General features: G+C 46.7%; 1 protein-coding gene across 3 annotated transcripts in view; it reads left to right on the top strand.

Moving 5' to 3' along the window:
* Positions 1-3,512: 3,512 nt before the first annotated feature.
* The window catches only part of LOC104051697 (ovotransferrin), a 34,113-nt gene continuing 17,270 nt past the window's right edge, over positions 3,513-20,355 (top strand). Inside the window, exons 1-17 of one of the 3 annotated variants that reach the window (XM_009512806.2) lie at positions 3,513-3,643; positions 5,801-5,964; positions 6,176-6,284; positions 7,627-7,818; positions 8,024-8,159; positions 8,586-8,641; positions 9,940-10,109; positions 10,235-10,421; positions 11,494-11,648; positions 12,396-12,489; positions 12,956-12,991; positions 13,670-13,828; positions 14,900-15,044; positions 15,957-16,021; positions 16,621-16,805; positions 17,658-17,844; positions 18,298-18,538. In XM_009512806.2, the coding sequence (XP_009511101.2) occupies positions 3,601-3,643; positions 5,801-5,964; positions 6,176-6,284; positions 7,627-7,818; positions 8,024-8,159; positions 8,586-8,641; positions 9,940-10,109; positions 10,235-10,421; positions 11,494-11,648; positions 12,396-12,489; positions 12,956-12,991; positions 13,670-13,828; positions 14,900-15,044; positions 15,957-16,021; positions 16,621-16,805; positions 17,658-17,844; positions 18,298-18,335 (2,121 nt within the window). In that variant the 5' untranslated portion in view covers positions 3,513-3,600 and the 3' untranslated portion in view covers positions 18,336-18,538. Of the gene's footprint in view, positions 3,644-4,410; positions 4,451-5,800; positions 5,965-6,175; positions 6,285-7,626; positions 7,819-8,023; positions 8,160-8,585; positions 8,642-9,939; positions 10,110-10,234; positions 10,422-11,493; positions 11,649-12,395; positions 12,490-12,955; positions 12,992-13,669; positions 13,829-14,899; positions 15,045-15,956; positions 16,022-16,620; positions 16,806-17,657; positions 17,845-18,297; positions 18,539-20,355 lie in introns of those variants that run through there. The other 2 variants (XM_064457102.1, XM_064457101.1) reach the window with 2 other exon arrangements.

Genomic DNA, 20,355 nt, shown 5'->3' on the forward strand with positions numbered 1-20,355 from the left:
ACCATCAGCCACGGACATACTTGCCAAGCTGGCACTCCCATGGTGTGTTTTACAGCTTCTGCAAGCCCCGTGACAGCCTGGACTCCAGGGGACGAGTGACTCCCTCTTCCAGGAGGGACCCGGCACACAGGTTGCCAGCCTGGTGACCCCTAGGAACAGCAGCATTAGCTCCAGAGACCTCCGCTGCTGGATAGGAGCACCTCTGTGGAAATAACTGCTCCAGATTGTCAGGCGAGATGCCTGCGTTGGTGTGGCCTTGACCGCAGCTTTCCCACTCCCTGGTTAATGCTTTCCACCCCACCCCACCCCCCACCACAGACACAACCAGAGCTCGGCTCCAGCCTTCATGCAGCTGCGCTGGCTCCAGGAGGGGCTCTGCCGTGGGGAGCAGCCAGCTCTGTGATAAAGCCGAGCCCTCTCCCAGACAGTTGTGCCAGCTCCAACTTTATCCCAATTACAACAAATGTCCTTTCCTTGGGCCACAACCAAAACTCCAGTCCAGCCTCATCTCAACCACAAACCACAGCATACACATATGGGGTTGCAATAATAAGGAAGATGTAGAAATAAGCAGTATTATTATACCTTCAATTTTACTTAGTGTGGGGCCAAGCCCTGTTCTTTCCATGGGGTTCAGATGTGTTTACACATCACCAATGGTTGGTCAGAGGGTGTGTTAATGTGTATTTCTTCATGACCCGTGTAATTTTTAGCAGCATCCTCTTTCTGAAAACAGAACAGCCAAGTTCTGTAATGTTGCAATACAACGAACTTGAGACGTGTAACAGCAATTCAGCTTTTTTCATTGAGATGTACACCATAGAAAGCTTGATGTTTTCTGGATAACGAGGACAAAGTCTGAGAGGCACTGGCTCAGCTCTGTCCTTTCTGGTAAAGCTGCTCCTGCTTGCATGAGCCAGAGCATTGACCTCTTACCTTGAAAGACAACAAGAATTTCCATCATTAGTAAGAATTGGCCCTTGCTGTTCAATCTCAGCTTAGTCAGCCAGATACATGCATTTGGGCATGGGAGGAGCTCTCTTTTTGCACAAAACCGTGCACCCAGGCAGTGAGGTATGGATCTAACTAGAACTTGTAGAAGTATGTATGTGTATTTAGTGAGAGAGAGGATCTCCTGTGTGGATAAGTGTGCATTTTCTAACAAAAAATTTGGAAAAGCAGTTGTCTGATAGACGTTCAGGGTAAGAAGCTGGTTGCACCAAGAAGTTTGCCCCTCCTGGAATCCAAAAGGAAGGCATTTTTAAGCTGGAGGCCACCCAGAATACTTTTCCTTTTCCATACAAAGCTTCCCTTGGTGGGAGGTACTTCTCAGAAAGGAGCATCTTGGAGGCCTCTTGGGTCCTTTGGAGATCAAGATCTGAGCCTTCAAGCCCGTGTGGCCTAGAGGACACATCACCAATCTGCTGTGCTTCTGCCATTGTGTACCTCTAAGGCAAAGCATGTGTTGGAGGAGTTTCTTCTCCCCAGAGCTGCTCTGTGGCAGGCTGGAGGGACAGGTCTTGGCCACAGAAGTCAAAGCTGCTGAAGAAGCAGCCACAAGATGGGTGCACACCAGGAGGAAAATGGAAATCCATCATGGAGAAAGGTAGGATTTGGTAGCATCAAAATGAGGTATAGAAGCTGCACTGTATGTGTCTGTTGACTTTCCAGATGACTAGAGGCTGGACATCTGGAAATCCAGGAGGTTACTGGTAAATACTGGAGTAAAAGAGGTAAGTAGTAAAATCTATTGCATTCCAAGCCTCTTCCTTCACCCCTGGATTTGTCCTGATGCCATCTGGGAGGGCAAGAGAAAGAGGTGTGGAGCCAAAAACCACCCATCACATCACCACATCACAGCCATCCCCTCGGCAGATACAGAGAGTGCACTGGGGATGCAGGTGCAATTTGAGAGGGGAAAGAGGAGCAGTGAGTGGTCCATGTAAAAAATGCTGGGAACCATGTGTGGAAGGTGACATAGTACAGGTTCTTCCAGCTCTTCTGTTGCTTGAACAGATCCTTTATGTTTTCCAAACTTTCTTCTGCCTCTTTCCCCTTCATTTGTCATGTGGCAAAATCACCTTTATCTGCTCTGGATAGTGTTTTATCTACTTAGTTTGTGGAGTCAAGGTGTCCAAATATTTTCACCATTATTTATGTGCTCAGATATATTTGATTTTCCATTGGCACTGCAATTTCTAGGCTCTCTCAGGATATCTGTTAGAAGAGGCGTTTTGGAACAAATCAACAAAAAGCTATGGAAGAACCATGTGGGAGAGCCTCCTGTGAGCTTTTGTGCCTCTTCTTCCCATGGATGGAGACATTGCCAAGGCTACCCTGAGGGAGGCAAGGATTGGTGAGACCCACAGGGAGCTGGGGATGGATTTCAGCGGCATCTACATGTATTGGTGGAGGAAGACCTTTGAAGGCCACAGCTTTCTGGAGTAAATACTGATGGGAGATCTTTTAAAAGGGAAGGAAGGCTTGCAGTGTGCAAGAGGAAGGGCTTGTGCAGGGAATCCAGATCACAAAGGGAGCCCGGTGCTCTTGAGAGCAAGCCTGGGAGTGGAACCTCACCGCTGGGCTTCCTACAGCACTCCTGTATCTTGTGTCGGGTGCACCAGCCCTAGCAGCTGCTGTCTTAGGGATGCTGCCAGGCCTTATGGGCCTGATGTGGTCCAGGGACTCTCATTTAGTGTGCATGTGCCGAAGTCAGCCTGAAGCTGGTCTTGTAGCCTCCAGCAAAGATCAGGATATTGAGCCTGGGACAGCATCGCAAACGCAGACTGTAAATCTAGCCACGCCCCACTGGTCCTGGATGTAGGGAGATAAACCTGGAGTGACACAATCAGAGGGAGAGGTTTTGCAGAGGAAGGGGAAGGATGGTGACTGCTAATCTCAGCATTTCTTCCCAGGTTCATCCCAAGAATTTAACAAAGGTGCAGTGTGATGTTTCCTTATATCTGCAGGGCACTTATTGAGCTGTTTGCTTGCTGCAATTGACTTTCTTGGCATGTGCAAGGAGCTTGCCAGATCATGCGTAAGGAACATTTACTGCCTTTCAACCCTGTTGCCAAAAGAGCGCAAGGGAGCAGGCAGGCACGCAGGGTGCTGCAAGCCAAAAGCACGACAGCACCAGTTACTGGCAAACATGCAAAACTCAGGGCTGGATCCAGCAGGGACTTTCTGAGATTAGGCTGGGCAAGGCAGGGGGTGACTAGCACAAAGAAAATAGCCCCTCCTGTGGTGTTTCAGCCTGCAGGGGAATTCAAATGTCACAATTTGGGAATTTTCCATCTGAAGCCCCTTGTAAAATGAAAAGTACCTTGCCCTGCTCTAACCACTGCCTGCGGAGGGGTTCAGTGCCAAAATGAAAGGCTTCCTAAAAATGGGCTGATCCAGGGAAGGGGGGCGATTTAGGAGCTATTGAGAAACAAGGAAGGACAAACAGTGTTAGGTCATTGCTTCTGCAAACACAGCCAGGGCTGTTCCTCTATAAAAGGGGGAGAAAGCAGTTCCAGAGCCATCACAGACTTGGAGGGGACAGTCTGTGACCAAGGCTGCTGCACCCCCTCCTTGGCACTGACTCCCTGCTCAAGTATGAAACTCATACTCTCTACTGTGCTGTCCTTCGGGATAGCAGGTAAGTGTTTGCTGAAAGAAGTTTTGGGGGAAAGGAAGAGACAAAACCTCCCAGGACCCCAGGCTTTCCCTCTAGATGAGGCTGTTTGAGAGCTGCAGCACATGCCAGACCCAGGCAGCTGTTAAGTAAAAGCCAGGACGTAAAAGCAAAGGAGTGCCTGCCAGATGCTTGCTTTGGCAGCTGTGGATCTCTGTCAACAAGGATGGTGTTCTGAGCATTAATGACAGCAGCTTTTTCCTTGGGTCAGCCCATGGAGGCTGGAGGGAGGTCTGCATGTCCCCACAGCAAGCTGCCGAGCACCAGGCTAGCAAGGAGGAGGGATGCTCAGTACTCACTGCGGGGGAGGGGACTGCTCGGGAGAGGCTCCACACTTGCTGCCAGAGAGGGGAAGGGAAAAATCATCCTCCTGCAAGCTGCTGTGCCGGGAGAGAAGCAGGAGTTCAGCCATGGGGGAGAAACAAGAACAAGGTCTCCCTGCAAAGACTGCATGTGTGTTGGGTTAAACCTGAAGGCAGTAACAATAAAATAGAGCTTAAATAATGAAAGACTGCTTTCTCCCTGCTCTCCTGTGCTGTTCCGTGCTGCTGCTGCAGCTGCACTTTGCTTGGCGCCTGTGTATTTTATGCCTAAATTGTGCTGTTGCAGAGCTGGCTCTGCTTGAAGCAATTCTTTCTCTCCTCTCTCTCTGCTCACAGTTTTGGCAGGCAATAAGCAGGTAGCCACAGCAAGGAGATTGCTGCTCTCTACACCTGACCTAGGAACTGCTGCCTGGAAAGGAAAAGATGGGTCCCCTTCTCACAGTAGGCAGTGAGTCTCTTCTGATCCCCCATAAAAAGTGGTGGTGATTAATGTTCCTCTGGTGGGAAGTGCTCCCTGTGCTGCTGCCATCAGAAAGTCCTTGAGCATCTTTGTATGCGATGATGTTTTATTATCAGTGACGAGTCCCTCCTCCTCGCCTGCACGGAAGGAGCCAAAAGGTTGCCCAAAAGCTCTGTGGCAGAGGCTGTGGCATTTGGGCTCCCGTTGCCTTCCCAGCGTTCACCAGTGCCCCCAGGCTGACTCCCTCAGGAGGTTCCTGTCCAGCTTCTCCCTGGGGCAGGACAGTTGCCAGCACTAGATTAAGGTCACCATGGCTTTGTGTAGCTAAGACTTGAAAAACGTAGATGATGGCAGTGGGAATTAAGACTACGGATTATCCCTGTGGCCAGATTCAGCACCTCCACTGGGAGGAGGGGAGGTGTCTGCCTTTCAGTGTTGTGGCTCAAAAATCAAGTAAGAGAGAGTATTTCAGAAATGAAGGAGAAAATTGAAACAGCATAGGTTAATCTGGAGACGTTTGAAGGAAATGTGCCATCAAGGGTTTGGAGGGAGTGAACTGTGCATAGAGCCTCTCAGTCTGCACAGTCCTGCCAGGAAAGAGCAGAGTTAAGGTGAAGTGTGCAGTATGGGCTGGCCACTTACTTTATCTGCACTTTCCAAGATTTCTGGTGTTTAGGTTGCTGAAGGAGGTGTGAGTCTGTGTCCACCTGAGGTTTTTGCTTTGCTCCAGTCTCCCAGAGCAGCCAGTCAGCTGCATTTTCTGGTTGGGGGACTCTTAGGAGAGAGGACTGTGGAGCTGGTATGGCACCTCTGTTATTGGGTGTAGTGGAGGAGGTGAGATATAAAGAGACAGTTAAATATATCAGATCATCTAGCTGCCAAGGAGGTCATGTGTGGCAACGTACTGAATATAATCTGGCCAGGTCAGAGTTGCTCTCCCTCTGGGGTTATTTGCAAAAACTGCTTCAGTGGATGACCTTTGCTTTCCATTTTTGCAAACTCTTGAGTTTGATTTCTACTGAAGTGTGTGGATTTGTTCTGCTACTCCTACGGATGTTGCATGAGCTCAGGCTGCTCGAATCATGATGCTGTGCAGGATATTCATTACCAAGGGACAGGAAAGATCCTCCCAGATGTTCCTGAAGGTGCACGTCAGGCAAGAAAGAAACAGCCTTCCTGCATGACTTAGGAGATGTGCAAGGCTGATCCTGCACCCAGCCATTACCCGAGGCTGTGATTGCAGGGAACCAAAGATCATGTATTCACAGAGATGCTGTTTCTCTCTACTTCGTGCCTTTCTACCTCTCTGAGACTATTTATTTCTGGTTCTTTCTACAGCTCTGTGTTTTGCTGCTCCCCCCAAGATAAACATCAGATGGTGCACAGTATCCTCACCAGAACAGAACAAATGCCATAACCTAAGGGACAACATGCAAGCAGAGGCTGTTGCATTGACTTGCCTGCAGAAAGCAATGTACCTCGACTGCATAAAAGCCATTTCGGTGAGTGGGCAGCAAATATCTGTGCTGGGCACTGAGGATGTTTCAGTAGCCTGTTACACCTGGAGAAGGCTGGGGTTTCCTTTGAGTCACTGCTGTGATCCCCCTGTAGAGAAGGACTCACCCACAAGGATCCAGGAGAGTCTCTAGGGAACCATTTTCCCTCATGCATCCCTGCTCCTTGTTTATTGACTGAAATCTTTTTGTTGTTTAGAATAATGAAGCAGATGCCATTACCTTGGATGGTGGTCAAGTGTTTGAGGCAGGCCTTGCCCCCTATAAGCTGAAGCCCATTGTTGCTGAGGTCTACCAACACGGCGAAGGTACATGTTTCATGCAATATTTTTAAGCCTAGTGGTGGTAACAAACTGACAGTGTAAAGGCCACCCTTTCCACGCAGAGCTCCCACATTGTTTCTGTTGGGTGTCCAAGATATTGTCCCTGGCTTCCAAACCCCAGAGGGGAAGGGGGGCCAGTTACACCAAAATGTGAATCATCACCCATGGCCACAGGGTCACTGCAATGGGAAGGGGCAGAGCCAGTGCCCCATTTCTGACTTTAGCTGTGATGACAGTCACTGATCCCATGATGATGCAGTGGCCACGGAAGGAGAGCACCATAAGCAGAAATCGTGGTTGTCCTGAACCATAGCATAAAAATTGTGCTGGTCGCAGAGATGATCTTCTTTCAGTGACCTCGAACTATGCAGGTAAAAAGCTGTGCTAGATAGCAGAGATAACCTGTGTAGCTTCCTACACAGTCATCAAGACAAAAAAAAAAAAAAAAAAAAAAAGAAAAAGATTGAAGAGTCAACAGCATTGCCATTAGTGCTTGTGGAAGAACACCCAGTTGAGATTACTGAGGCAAGAGGTGCAGGCAAAGCACAGAAAAAAGAAGGGAAGCATCAAAAGTGCTCTGCAGCAATCCCTTCTGATAAGACTTAGCTCTGTTGCTCCATCCCTGCTCACTGTCTGTACTGTCCTCCGTATCTCCCATCTTTCCCTTTGGAGCTAAAGAGATGCTATTTCTTGATTTGCCTCCATCTTGCCTCATGCAATCCCACCATGTCCAAAGTTCCCAATCTCTTTTGACCTCTTCCCTGGTGTTCAGCCTGTTTGTACACAATATTCAGGATCAAAACAACATGGCAGAGTCATTCCCAACATGGCAGCTAAGAACATACAGATACTAAACGGAAGACTGTGGTCTCTACCACCCCTAAAACTAAGTCACTTTTTTCAAACATAGCATGTGATGGACTAGGTATAGAGACTAAATGTGGAATTTCAGTCTCACAAGGCTTACTTGTATGCTTCAGTGGACAAGGGCATTGAGAAAAGACTTGCCAAAGAAGATTTGCCAAAAAGACTTGTTGAAGCATCCTTACAAAACTATGGGCAAGTGTAACATCTGTCCAGTGGCAAAGTATTTTGCATGTGTCATTATTTTCAGGTCACTTATTGTTACAAGCTGTAATGTGCAGCATCCATTCAATATTGGCAGTGTAGCTCACCCCTAAGAAAATGGGAAGACCATGAGTGTTCAAGTAGATGCTAATTATTCGGAAGTGCAGCACTTTATTCTCTGGAATTAGGGGTTTGGCAGGATTTGAAGCGTTCATAAATTTTGCTTTTCATTGCTTTTCTGCTTTTTCCTGCCCTGCAGGCTCCACAACCAACTACTATGCCGTGGCTGTCGTGAAGAAAGGAACAGGCTTCACGATAAATGAGTTACAGGGCAAGACCTCCTGCCACACGGGCCTGGGCAGGTCCGCTGGCTGGAACATCCCAATTGGGAAACTCCTTCACCGTGGAGACATCAAGTGGGATGGCAAAGACTCAGCCTCCATCGAGCAGGGTGAGGAGGGAAATGGCGAGATAAATGGGCTGGTGTTAAGCCAGGGGCAGTGGTACGGTGAAAGCAATGTTGCCCAATCTCCTGTGGAGGTCCAGAGGTAGCTTGCAGAGCAGTCAAGTCACTGACATTCTTTATGCATCCTCTCCCTTCCAGGTCCTTGAAAAGGTGAATTTTAGACTAACTATTGTTTCTTTTTTGTCCATAGCGGTGGCCAATTTTTTCTCTGCCAGCTGCGTGCCTGGTGCCACCACCGAACAAAAACTGTGCCGTCAGTGCAAAGGGGATCCCAAAACCAAATGCTCCCACACAGCACCTTATTCTGGATATTCTGGAGCTTTTCAGTGAGTGAAAGTTGTTTTTCTTTGGGGGAAATATTCTAGCCCTGACACAGGCAAGTTTTTGTTATACCAGGAAGAGCTGTGTTGAAATCAGGGGTCCTGAGGAGACTGAACTTATAGAGCAACTGAGAGTGCTGGTAATTGAAGACCCTGTTGGCAATAACTGGCAGGCAGCTAGCAGAAGATGAGAAAGGCAGCTGGGCTGTATGGTTTTGCACAGACTTAAGAATAGAGAGCTTAGCATTGTGCTAGGTCTAACTGGGCTTCTTGAGATTCTCTGGCACCACATTTTCTTCCCTGCCAACATAGCTTTTTGGGGAGACTATGGCTTTACAGTTGCAGTTTGTGCCAAAGTAATTTGCTGAAACAGTAGATAAGGAGCCACAATGTCTGGTTTTTTAACACCTCCTCTGTTCCTCCCACCTGCAGCTGTCTGCAAGATGGAAAAGGAGATGTGGCTTTTGTGAAACACACAACTGTTCAAGGTAGGCCTGAGGGACCACTTGTTTCTCTCCTTCCCAGTCCAAACTCTTGCTGCCACTCCACCCTGCAATTAGTCTACACTGTGCAGGCTTTCATTGCTCTCCAGGTTTGCCCCAAACTTCTTCTCTTTTCATCTCTAGAAACATGTTTTGCACACTGTGGACTGACTTATCACTGTTACTGAGAAATATGTTTGTGGTGGTGTTCACTTTTTCTTCTTTGGGGTTCTTTGAAGAAGGAAAACCTGCTTGATTTAAGTTCAATAATATTATCATTGGTTCCATATCTCAGAGCCAGCTGTAAGGTTATCACAGCAAATGTAGGGAGAGCAATTGTGTAGATAATTACACTCACGCATCCCTCTGGGAGGGACTTTTGAGGGAATTCAGCCCACAGCAAGAGTGCACCTTCCAAGACAGAAGATGGCGTGGCATGCCCAGGACCTGCAGTGAGTTCAGTGGATGGCCACCAAGATGGTCACGGGGCAGGGACACTTGTCTTGCAAGGAGATGCTCAGTGGGGTGGGCTTGATCAACCTGGGGAAGAGATGGCTTTGGGGAGATCTCAGAGCAGCCTGCATGTGCCTACAAGGAGGTTAGCAAGAAGGTGGAGCAAAGATCTTTATGGAGGTAGGCAGCAAAAAGTGGAGAAACAATAACTATAAACTGAAACAAGAGCAGTTTGGTCCAGATACAAGGAGAATTTTTTTTCCCCTTGAGGACAGTCAAGTAGTGGGACAGGTTGCCCAGGACAGCTATGTACACGCCATCCTTGGAGGTCTTCAAGATCCACCTGGAGCAACCTGGTCTGCCCCTGCTTTGAGCAGGGGCTTTGACCACAGATCTTCAGAAGTCTCTTCCCACCTGAATTCTCCTGTAACCCTGGGATCTCTGACCTGGGCTCTGTTTTCAGCCTTGACACTACTGGCCTTCACAGACCATGTGTGGCTTCTGACCTGTTCTATCAATTTGTAAGGTGTTTGTAAATCTATTTGTACCTATTTGTACATGCCTGGATGTCTAGGCACTACTGCCGCATAAATCACCTTACTGTTGGGTTAGTTAAGACAAAGGCAGAGATAATCTCTCATTCACAAGCACACACATTCTCCTTTCTGCACTGGCTTCATATGACCACAATGACCTCATTACCACTGCAAAGGGGATGCGTGTAACCTGTCTTCTGCAAAGAATTCTCTCCCGAGCTTCCACAGAAATAAATTCATTACAAAGCTGCCCCAGACTGTTTTTTTTTGTCTATTTTCATGGTGATGCAACCCATGGATCTTCCCTTCCTCCAGAAAATGCCCCGGAGAATAAGGACGAGTATGAGCTTCTGTGTCTGGATGGCAGCCGTCAGCCCGTGGACAACTACAAAACCTGTCACTGGGCCAGGGTGCCTGCTCACGCTGTTGTGGCTCGAGATGATAGCAAGGTTGATGATATCTGGGCCTTCCTCTCAAAAGCACAGGTATTGTCAAGCCCTTCTTTCCTTCCCCGAGCATCCTGTGTTCTGTACCCTGGCTTTGCTTGTTGTCTTCAGCTTTCCAAGTGCCTTGGTATGGTCATTTGCTGATTATTTTTCCCTTGTGACAGGAAAAATTTGGCGTGGACACAACCAGCACCTTTCACCTCTTTGGGCCACCTGGCAAGAAGGACCCAGCCCTCAAAGACTTGCTTTTTAAAGACTCTGCTATACAGCTGAAGCGTATCCCATCACTGATGGATTCCCAGCTCTACCTGGGCTTTGACTATTACAGTGCCATCCAGAGCCTTCAGAAAGGTAGGCAGGATATGAAATACTTCTGTCAGTGTGAGCTGCGTTGAAGAGACGGGATCAGCAAACATGTCTGGGGAAAGGAACACAATTTTTTCAAACACAAATAGTATTCTCTGCAAAATACTTCCTGTGAAAGGTATCATCATTAAAATCACACAATATTCACAAATTTCACTTACATCAGCAAAAGGAATTTGTTGATACTAAAGTCAAAAATAACATCATCAGCAAAGGATAAAGGTGGAAAATTTACACACACTCTACCCCTTATCCCTTCATCATGATTACAACAACAAAAATTGCCCATGGTTATTCAGCTGGTGGTAGGGGTTGGACATGGTCAAAACTGCTGCTTAGAAAAGCCATTTCTGGTATGTAAGAGAAAGGAACATCCCAGGACACCAGGTCCAGTATTGGCCACTTGAGGGAAACAGTTTTCTTTATTTCTGTCTAGGGTCATCAAGCATTTATTGGTGTCCTAGCTGACTTTCTGAGAGTTGAACATTCCACAAATGACCCCCAAAATCCACTTAAAATGTATAGTTGCTCAGAGATCTCTGTGGTAGGCTCAGATGCTACGGCATTTATGGAAGGGGGTGCATGGCCTTCATGTAGCATCAAACCAGATTATTCAAATGACACTTCACAGAAACATAACTAGGCTGTAATTTTGCAGCTTGGTCTGGTCTTAGTGTCATGGTTGTCTGGGATGTGAGGACTGGAGAAATGCGGAATATATTATAGGCAGCAATACCAAGTATTACTAATGCATGGTGGTTTAGTAGTTGCAATGTTTTAGCTAACATGAATCTGTGTGAATGGCTTGTGTTATGCAGACATCCTCCTTTCTGACCTGTAAGTTGATTTTTGAGCCTACTTCAGCTTAAGAATCATCCCTTCCATTCATACCAGCCCAGAGCTTTTTAAACAAGAACATATTGCACTGGGCAGCAGCAGGTTGGTGTGTACAGATGGTTTCACGGCTGAGTCCCACGCACCCAGAAAGTTGTTTGTAGCCTTATTGTTCAGCAGGGATCTAGACTTATCCTTTTTTTTAAATGCTGCCGTTTTAAAGATCAGTTGAACTCCAACCGCAGAGAAAACAAGACACGGTGGTGTGCAGTAGGCAAGAGCGAGAAGAGCAAGTGTGACCTCTGGAGTGTGGTGAGCAATGGGGAGGTGGAGTGCACTGTGGCAGACAATACCAAGGACTGCATTATCAAGATCATGGTATGTTTTTTTTCCTTTTCTTCTCCCTGTGAACCTTTCAGATGGAGAGCAGCATTGCTGCTTTCAGCCTGGGAATAGATAGGGTGGGGAGGGGGGAGTAGATTTAAAAATAAAATATTGGGAGCTTTGCAAGAAATACCAGTGGGTAGAAACCAACATCATCACAGGGAAAGGCTTGACTAGTTTTGCACTGATTAACAGTTTTAAAAAAAAACCTGTTGGACAGTATTCTTTCTTGAGGTTTCCTAAATAAAAAGAAGTTTTCTGGTGTGAAGTAACTTTTTTTTTTTTAAAAGGAAGGCAAAATACAATTTTGTAAAATGCAGAGAAAAATAGTTTCCTGCTTAGAAGAGAAGTGGTTCCAAAGTGCAGATGAGGATGCTGGTGGTAGCTCAGAGGGTTGGGTCAGTACCGTGAAGGCAGCACAAAATGCAAACTTGAACGGACAGGTGAGATAAGGAAATCCATTTGGCAGGGAAGCAGGCTAGGAGAGACACATGCCTGAGCCTGCAAGTATCTTGGAAGGAGAGCTGCTGCTGGAGGTGGTTACAGGTGCACAGGAGTGATAATTTCAAAACTCCCTCTGCATCACCAAAACCTTGTCTGTCCATATGCTAAGGGATGGCCTCTCAGGTCCCCCAGGCTTTTCTTCCTTACATCAAGTGCGTCTCTCACAATCTGATTTCTGAAAAGCACTGGTCTGGGGACATACAGCGTTGTTTCATTGCTGCGCCGTTTTCATTGCAGAAAGGTGAAGCAGATGCTATCAGCTTAGATGGAGGTTTCGTCTACACTGCTGGCGTGTGTGGCTTGGTGCCAGTGATGGGAGAAAGCTATGAGGGTAAGCGCAGCCCAGGCTGTCCCTCTGGGTCCAGGTCGTATGGAACAGGCTGGTGCAAAAGAACCGTTTTTATTCTGAAATCTAAAAAGCAGCCTCAGCACTGCATCCTGCAGAAAACACACGGTGCTCTGAGGCATCTCTGCTTACCACAGCACACCTCGCCTTTCCATGAAGGTGGACAGCCCTGGGAGAGTGGACATTGACAGTCAGGAACACAATCACCTCCAGCTCTTGTCTTCTTCATTTTAACCATGATGTCCTTGTCCTTTAGCACCACCCTCAGTAAAACTAGTTGTTTTAGCTCACAGGAGCAGATGGAGGCTGTGTTTTGTTCTGTTGATGCACAAGGTGTTACCTGAAACAATCACTTTAGAATGAAGTTTCTCCAGAAATTAGTGAGCTTGATCCTTTTTTTTGGATTTGCTGTATCTTTTCTCTAATATCTTCCTCTCTTTCCTTCCCTCAGATGAGAGTGAATGCAGCAAAGAAGAAGGAGAACCAGGTAATTACTGCCAACAGAGGGACAGAAAACCGTTCTGATGGATATAAGCAGAAAAATACATATGCAGTCATGAGTGGAGAATAAATGGCCAGTCTCCACACAAAAAGCCACTGTGTCCAATGTAGATATTAAATATTGGGAGACAAATTTAGTAGTCAGAGGGAAAGTCTGATCTGCAAGCAGATGTCAAGGCAAAGCATATAGTAATGGCAGAGGTTGTGCTTAGCTGCTGCTATCTGGAGCACAGTCACACCATAACAATGCCAGGGCTGGGAACAGGGAAAGATGGTCTGGACTGTAGTATTAGGAAATTGTTCTTTCTAGAAATGGGAAGAGGAAGAGGAAGGAAGGTTTTTGTCCTTTGTTAAGGAGGGGATAATAAATCATCCCATATGTATTGCTATGGCCTTCTTGCATACCCAAGTGTCAGAATTTTTGGGCAGGGGGGAATGTCAGAATGTCAGGGATAATAATTGCCCAGGAGCATGGTGGGAGTTGATGCATCACATCTGCAAATTATTCTGTTGTTGCTGCACAGCAAATCATTTATAAATGCAAAGTACTGCTATTATGCTGTTCATAGGTGCTCTCTCCCGAGTAGAGCTAATGCTTTGCTAAGGGATCATGGTGGGATCCTCAGGTCAGTCCTTAATTCTTCTCTATTTTATCTTCTGAAAGCATCCTACTTTGCGGTGGCTGTTGTGAAGAAAACTGACAGCGATATCACATGGAACAACCTGCAGGGCAAGAAGTCGTGCCACACTGCTGTTGGGAGAACTGCTGGCTGGAACATCCCCATGGGCTTGATTCACAACAAGACAGGCAACTGCAATTTTGGTGAGTCAAGTTTTGCATCCATTTCTTCTAGCTGGAATTCTGCTTGCAACAATGTTTTCCCATCCTTCATCTGATCTTCAAAGTTTCTTGTGCCTCAAAGATTCATACCTGGAGGTGGGAGATGGAGAAGACTCTGTTTTTTAAGGTTTCACTGAGCAAAGTTTTAGGCTGTTGGTGATTGCTTCAGAGTAAGATATGGCATGTCCGCTGCTTTGGGGGGCTTTGCTTTCTTTTCACATCTGTCTCCTTCCCTGTGCAGCAGCCCAAAAGGTATTCCCAGAAAGGAAATACAGGCTGCCCCAGGTATAGGGGGCCTGGTGCTTGTGCAGGGTGTGGAGTGGGGGTAAAGGATGGGTTTATGAATATAAGAAGGGAGGGGAAGGGCTGAGAACAGGGGACAGAGGCTGATCTTTGTTCCAGAAACTTAAAGGGTCTGATCTGACTGCCTGAGAATAAGGGAGTAAAAGTCTGCATTGGCTCTGGGCCTTTAGAAATTGTTCAGAGATCGTCTACATCCAACTTTCAGTTGGTGAGAATTACAGTCCAACAAATATAATGTGGAAATATTATGGACCAAGGCAAATTAAGCATATAATTATTAAAAGGAAGTCTCTAACCTCAAGAATATACTAGTGTTAGTAAGTTTTAGAAATCAGCCTCTCCATCCCCCTGCCTGCCTTTCCCACTCTCCCTTCTTTCCCCAGAGCTCTGGCATTGCTGCCAAATGTATTTGTTGCCAACTCTGCAACCTGTAAAGGATGAGGAGGCTTGGGCTGGCTCTGCGTGAGCTGGGAATGGTTTGCAGCAAGAACATTCTGCTTTATATGCCAAAATAGTGCCTAGCACAATTGCACCTTAGGCTCTGCTTCGTTATCAATAATAACAAGTAATCAGTTTCATAGAGAAAACTGGATGCATGCAATTTGCTGTCCACTGAATTGTTCTCCTTCCCACATCCTGTTTCCAGCTCCCAGTGACTGCTAATACACATTCAGCATGAGAATGTATTATTGAAAGAAAACCTAACTTTTCAGTGCAGGCAAAGTTAATTTTTCCTATTTCTGCCTTCAGATGAATACTTCAGCGAGGGCTGTGCTCCTGGGTCTCCTCCTAACTCCCGCCTCTGTCAGCTCTGCAAGGGCTCAGGGGGGGTCCCGCCAGAGAAGTGCGTTGCCAGCAGCCATGAGAGATACTATGGATATACTGGAGCTTTCCGGTAGGTGGTGGAAACACTCAGGCTGCTCTCAAGTACCCTGTGGTTTAGTCACAGAGGTTACGGGTAGACCACATGTGGAGTACAGCCTCGTGTTGATGCTAATTTTCTGACCATCTCTTTTTCTCCATTACACTGCTGAAGGTATATAGGTCATATACATATGCTCTATGTTTTTAGCTTAGGCAGCTTCCTGAAAAACAATGTAAAATGTTCCTGTTCTGTAAAACTAATGTCCTGGTGCCTCCACACAAGCCTGGAGAGGCACAAGCATTTTGGTCATACCTCCTACAACAGCAGCAGTTCTTCACTTTTAACACAAATAAGGAGTGTTAAAAGATGGGGGCCCACAAACAATGCTGCCACTAGACACTCTCTGTTAAAAATTCTGCTTGCCTTATTTAAAATGAGCTGTCCTCTAAAAAGTGCAGAGACCAGAGGTCAGCCCCATGCCATCTCTTCCATCCCACTCAGCATCAGCTCAAGTCTAAGTAATTCATATTGGGGATGAATTTAAAAAGAGAATGAATCTTGTTTCATTTACATCTAATAGCAAAGACACCCTGCTTCACTGTTTGCAGTCCTTTTGGTGCAAGTCAGTGTTTTTACAAAGCTATTAACACGTGCAGGCAGGCATTGCAGAAAGCAAAGCAGATTCTGAACCTGGACAAACTGCTTCTTTCTGACAATAAAATAATCGGCTACTTATCATGTGAGAAGGATGCATGGTTTTTTTCCAGAATGTATTAAAAGACTATGTTTCAGATATCCTTAAAATATTCATAGCAGGGCTCTTAGACCTGGCTGTCCTTGGAGATTAATTTTACAAAATTAAGACATAGTTCAGAATCAAATCTGTGGGAAAGAGCCAGGATTCAAGCACCAGCATCACTTGCTTTTCTTTGTACTTCCAAGGTGTCTGGTCGAGCAGGGGGATGTGGCCTTTATTAAGCACTCAATCGTCAAGGAAAACACTGATGGTATGTGGTTATTCTGTTGCATGGGTCTTGGCAGGGCTGCCTTCCCCTGTCTGCATTATTTTTGTTTCTAGTGGAGAAGGTAATAGCAAGCTTTACCTGCTCATCCTGGCAATCTGACCCCTCCTGCAGGAGGAACAGAATTCAAGTGTCAGTACATGCTGTCTCCCCCGGGTTGCTCTCCCCAGGCATTTCTGCAGAGACACAACCCCACTAACTATCATATAATTTCAGCTGCACAATTATTTGGGTAGTCCCTTAACCACAGACTCCTGCCCTGGCACCTTTGTGCAGCACTCTAGCTCCCTGCTTGCCTGAAAATAAAAGTTCAGGTCACATTTCTGAAAGCAGTGGTTGAAGTTTTCCAAGCATTTGGGAGAAAATGCAAGGAAGGAGATGTAACTACATCTTCCAGCCTGCTCTGAGAGTCTGACCGATCCCACTGACTTTTCCTGAGTTCTACTTACAGCCCCCTTTGTACACACCAAGCCTCCAAGTACCAGTGCAAATGCAGGCAGGGACAAATGCCTTGCTTAGGTGTTGTCAGGCAAGTTCTTCTGCTACACAAGATCTCTGAAGCTCTGAAACAATTCTCTTTAAAGGCAAAAATAAAGAAGATTGGGCCAAAGATCTGAAAATGGACCAGTTTGAGTTGCTGTGCACTGACGGGCGTCGGGCAAATGTTATGGCTTACAGCGAATGCCACCTGGCCAAAGTTCCTACCCATGCTGTGGTCACGCGTCCTGAGAAAACAAAAAAAGTCCGTGAGCTGCTGGAGATACAAGAGGTTAGCAGTACTGACAGCGGGTGAAATGTTCTGGGGTTGTTTTTACGTGGCATGTTTGCATTTTTAGAGCAATGATGCTCTCAGTTTCCTTGAGTCAGCGAAAGGTGGAAGTTTTTAACTTACTGGTACGGGGTGACAGCCTTGTCCCTCAGCCTCCCCCTTCCTCCATCCCTTCCAAACTACTCTTTCTCTTCTGCCACCTTAGCAAATACCCCTTTAGGTAACAGCCGGATCAAAGTGGTTGCTGTTGTCACGCTATACTTGTGTGACATGAGATTATCACCTCCTTCTCCGGCCTGCTCTTGCGAGTTTTTTTCAGAAGCTCCTCTGAGGTGCCTGGTCTCTAACCCAGCTGGGTCAGGCACAATGTGGGCACCGAGCTGTCCAGCCCTGGGAAGACAACAGCCTCCCTGTACACACACAGAGTCTTACAGCTACTGGTGTAAATGTAACCAGGCTAAACCACCTCTGATTTTAGACTGCAAACATTACTATTTGCTCCACTGTCAGGGTCAGCTGAGAGGCACTTGGGAAGTCAGCTCCTTTTGCTTTCAACTCATGGCTAAGGCGTAGGACCTGCCAGCAGCATCTGCTGACAGGGTCTGCATGTATTGACATGTTCAATGGAAAAAAAAATTGTTTTGGCTGTTGTGCCACAACAGCGCTTACCACTGAGAGATCCCTCATCTTACCACATGGACAGAAAGGTCAATCCTAAATTTCTGGTGCTCATCCTGGGGGCTCCCCAGGATGATGGCAAACAACTAGGACTAAGAGCTAGCCTTGTACAAGCTGGATCTTGCCAGCTTTCTACTTTTTACATACACTTACGTCTTTGTGCCTGTATTTCAGAAACGGTTTGGAACAAAAGGAACCGAGAAAGACAAGTTCAAGATGTTTGAGTCTCAAACAAAGGACCTTCTGTTTAAAGACTTGACCAAGTGTCTGGTCAAACTCCGCAGTGGAATAACGTACAAGGAATTCCTTGGAGATCAATACTATGCTTCAGTTGCTAGCCTCAATACCTGCAATCCATCAGGTAACTGTATCAGCCCCAGGAAGAAGCCTGTGAATTGCAGTTCTTAGCCTTGCAGGCATGGACAGTTTCTTCTGTAGCTGTCCATTTATTTTTTTTAAAGCAAAATGAGGGTAACTCCTGAAGATGCCAGTATACATTTCTCAAAGTTTCTTGGATGAACTGAAAACAATCTTGAAGTCTGCTGCTCTGGCATCAATGGGAATCAAAGATTTTTATTCACCTTTAGAAAATATGAACTTTGAGAAACAGTAAAAAGAACCCACCCTGTCCCATGTGAACACACACATCTAAAGCGTGTGTTCAGTGTGATCTGTGGTTAATACACTGTTTTTTTGTTGCACATTGAATATATTTTCCGTGCAGTGACATTGTTGGCATGGCTGGGTATGTGCTGGTGGGATGGGAGGGTTTAAAGGCAGGATCTGAATTTCCCCCTCTCCTTTGCCTTTTCAGATCTTCTCCAGGTGTGCACCTTCCTTGAGGACAAGTAGTGAGATGGGAAGGACCCTTACTGGAGTGGGAGAAAACTTCAAGCCATGACTCCTCCTGTGTCCTCAGCACCAAGCACCAACCCACAGAGGGCCCCCTGCCTTCACTGACTTCTCTGCCATTCCTCATCTCTCTGAAAGGGGCTATTTGAGACCGTACCATTCTCTGCTGCCATCATAGCAAGAAATAAAATCTCAAATCTAAATGGGTGTCCTGAGATTTTTCAAAACTGTTCTTAGGCCCATTCCTTCCTCAGTACCTCTTGCTGTAGGACAGTGCCAGATACCAACATGGCTGCTGCCACTTCAGGCTATTGCTGCCTGTGAGAGAAACTTGTTTCAACATTTGCCAAAGCAAAATGTATTAAATAGGCTCTAGAGCCTAATTAACAGATATCTTGAACTCTTGGTGGTTTTGCTTCACCCAGGCTATTTCGTTATCGCCCCAGCAGATGACAGTTGCCCAGCGTGACTGGGACAGAAGAAGAGGGAGAGTGTTTATGCTAGGGAAGCTGAAGGGTGGAGAAGGAAAAAAACCAAACCAAACAAAAAAAATACAGTGGTTGTAAGATGAAAGGTATGAATAGAAATCACCTCATCTCATATCTCAGCTGGATGGATCTGAGTCGTTTCCACAAGGCAGTACTCTTAAAACACATAAATATAATGACAGGGATAGTCCAGGCTTAGACTTCCTTTCTTAAAGAATTCTAGGACTTACTTAGAAACATGTGCTTTTGATGTGCAGAAAGCGGACTCCACAATCCGTAAGACTATAAAGTAGGTATGTTTATTCAGCGCTGAGCAGCATGGGGGGTAGTCCCACCAAAGTCGTGCGTGCCCGCGTGATATTTTGTCTTGGATTTATACAGTAAAGCATTACCTATACATAAGATTTCCCAACACGCCTATACATCTGCATGACCTTTCCCCGCTTCGTATTAAAATTAGCCTAAAAGAGTTATATCCATAAATCTTTCCTAAGTGCGCTTGCGCAGTGCCTCCTCATGGTGGTCATCGGGGGTCGTAAAGATAGAATTATAAAATCATAGAATCGTTAAGGTTGGAAAAGACCCTTAAGATCATCGAGTCCAACCGCTAACCTATCACTGCCAAGTCCACCGCTAAACCATATCCTCAAGCACCACGTCTACCCTTCTTTCAAATACCTCCAGGGATGGAGACTCAACCACCTCCCTGGGCAGCCTGTTCCAATGTTTGACAACCCTTTCGGTGAAGAAGTTTTTCCTAATATCCAACCTAAACTTCCCCTTGATGCAGCTTAAGGCCATTTCCTCTTGTCCTATCGCTTGTTACTAGGGAGAAGAGACTGACCCCCGCCTCACTACAACCTCCTTTCAGGTAGTTGTAGACAGCGATAAGGTCTCCCCTCAGCCTCCTCCTCTCCAGATTAAACAACCCCAGCTCCCTCAGCCACTCCTCGTAAGACTTGTTCTCCAGACCCTTCACCAACTTTGTTGCCCTTCTCTGGATACGCTTCAGCACCTCAGTGACCTCCTTGAAGTGAGGGGCCCAAAACCGAACACAGTACTCGAGGTGCGGCCTCACCAGTGCCGAGTGCAGGGGCACGATCACCTCCCTGCTCCTGCTGGCCACACTATTCCTGGTACATGCCAGATTGCCATTGGCCTTCTTGACCACCTGAGCACACTGCTGGCTTATGTTCAGCCAGCTGCCAACCAACACCCCCAGGTCCTTTTCCTCCAGGCAGCTCTCCAGCCACTCCTCCCAAAGCCTGTAGCATTGCATGGGGTTGTTGTAACCCAAGTGCAGGACCCGGCACTGAGCCTTGTTGAATCTCATACCGTTGGCTCTGGCCCAATGATCCAGCCTGTCCAGGTCCCTCTGTAGGGCCTTCCTGCCCTCCAGCAGATCAACACTTCCACCCAGCTTGGTGTCATCTGTAAACTTACTGAGGGTGCACTCAATCCCCTCATCCAGATCATCAATGAAGATATTGAACAGGACCGGCGTCAACACTGAGCCCTGGGGAACACCGCGC

Source organism: Phalacrocorax carbo, chromosome 7 (assembly GCF_963921805.1).
Source record: "Phalacrocorax carbo chromosome 7, bPhaCar2.1, whole genome shotgun sequence".
Taxonomy (NCBI): Eukaryota; Metazoa; Chordata; class Aves; order Suliformes; family Phalacrocoracidae; genus Phalacrocorax; species Phalacrocorax carbo.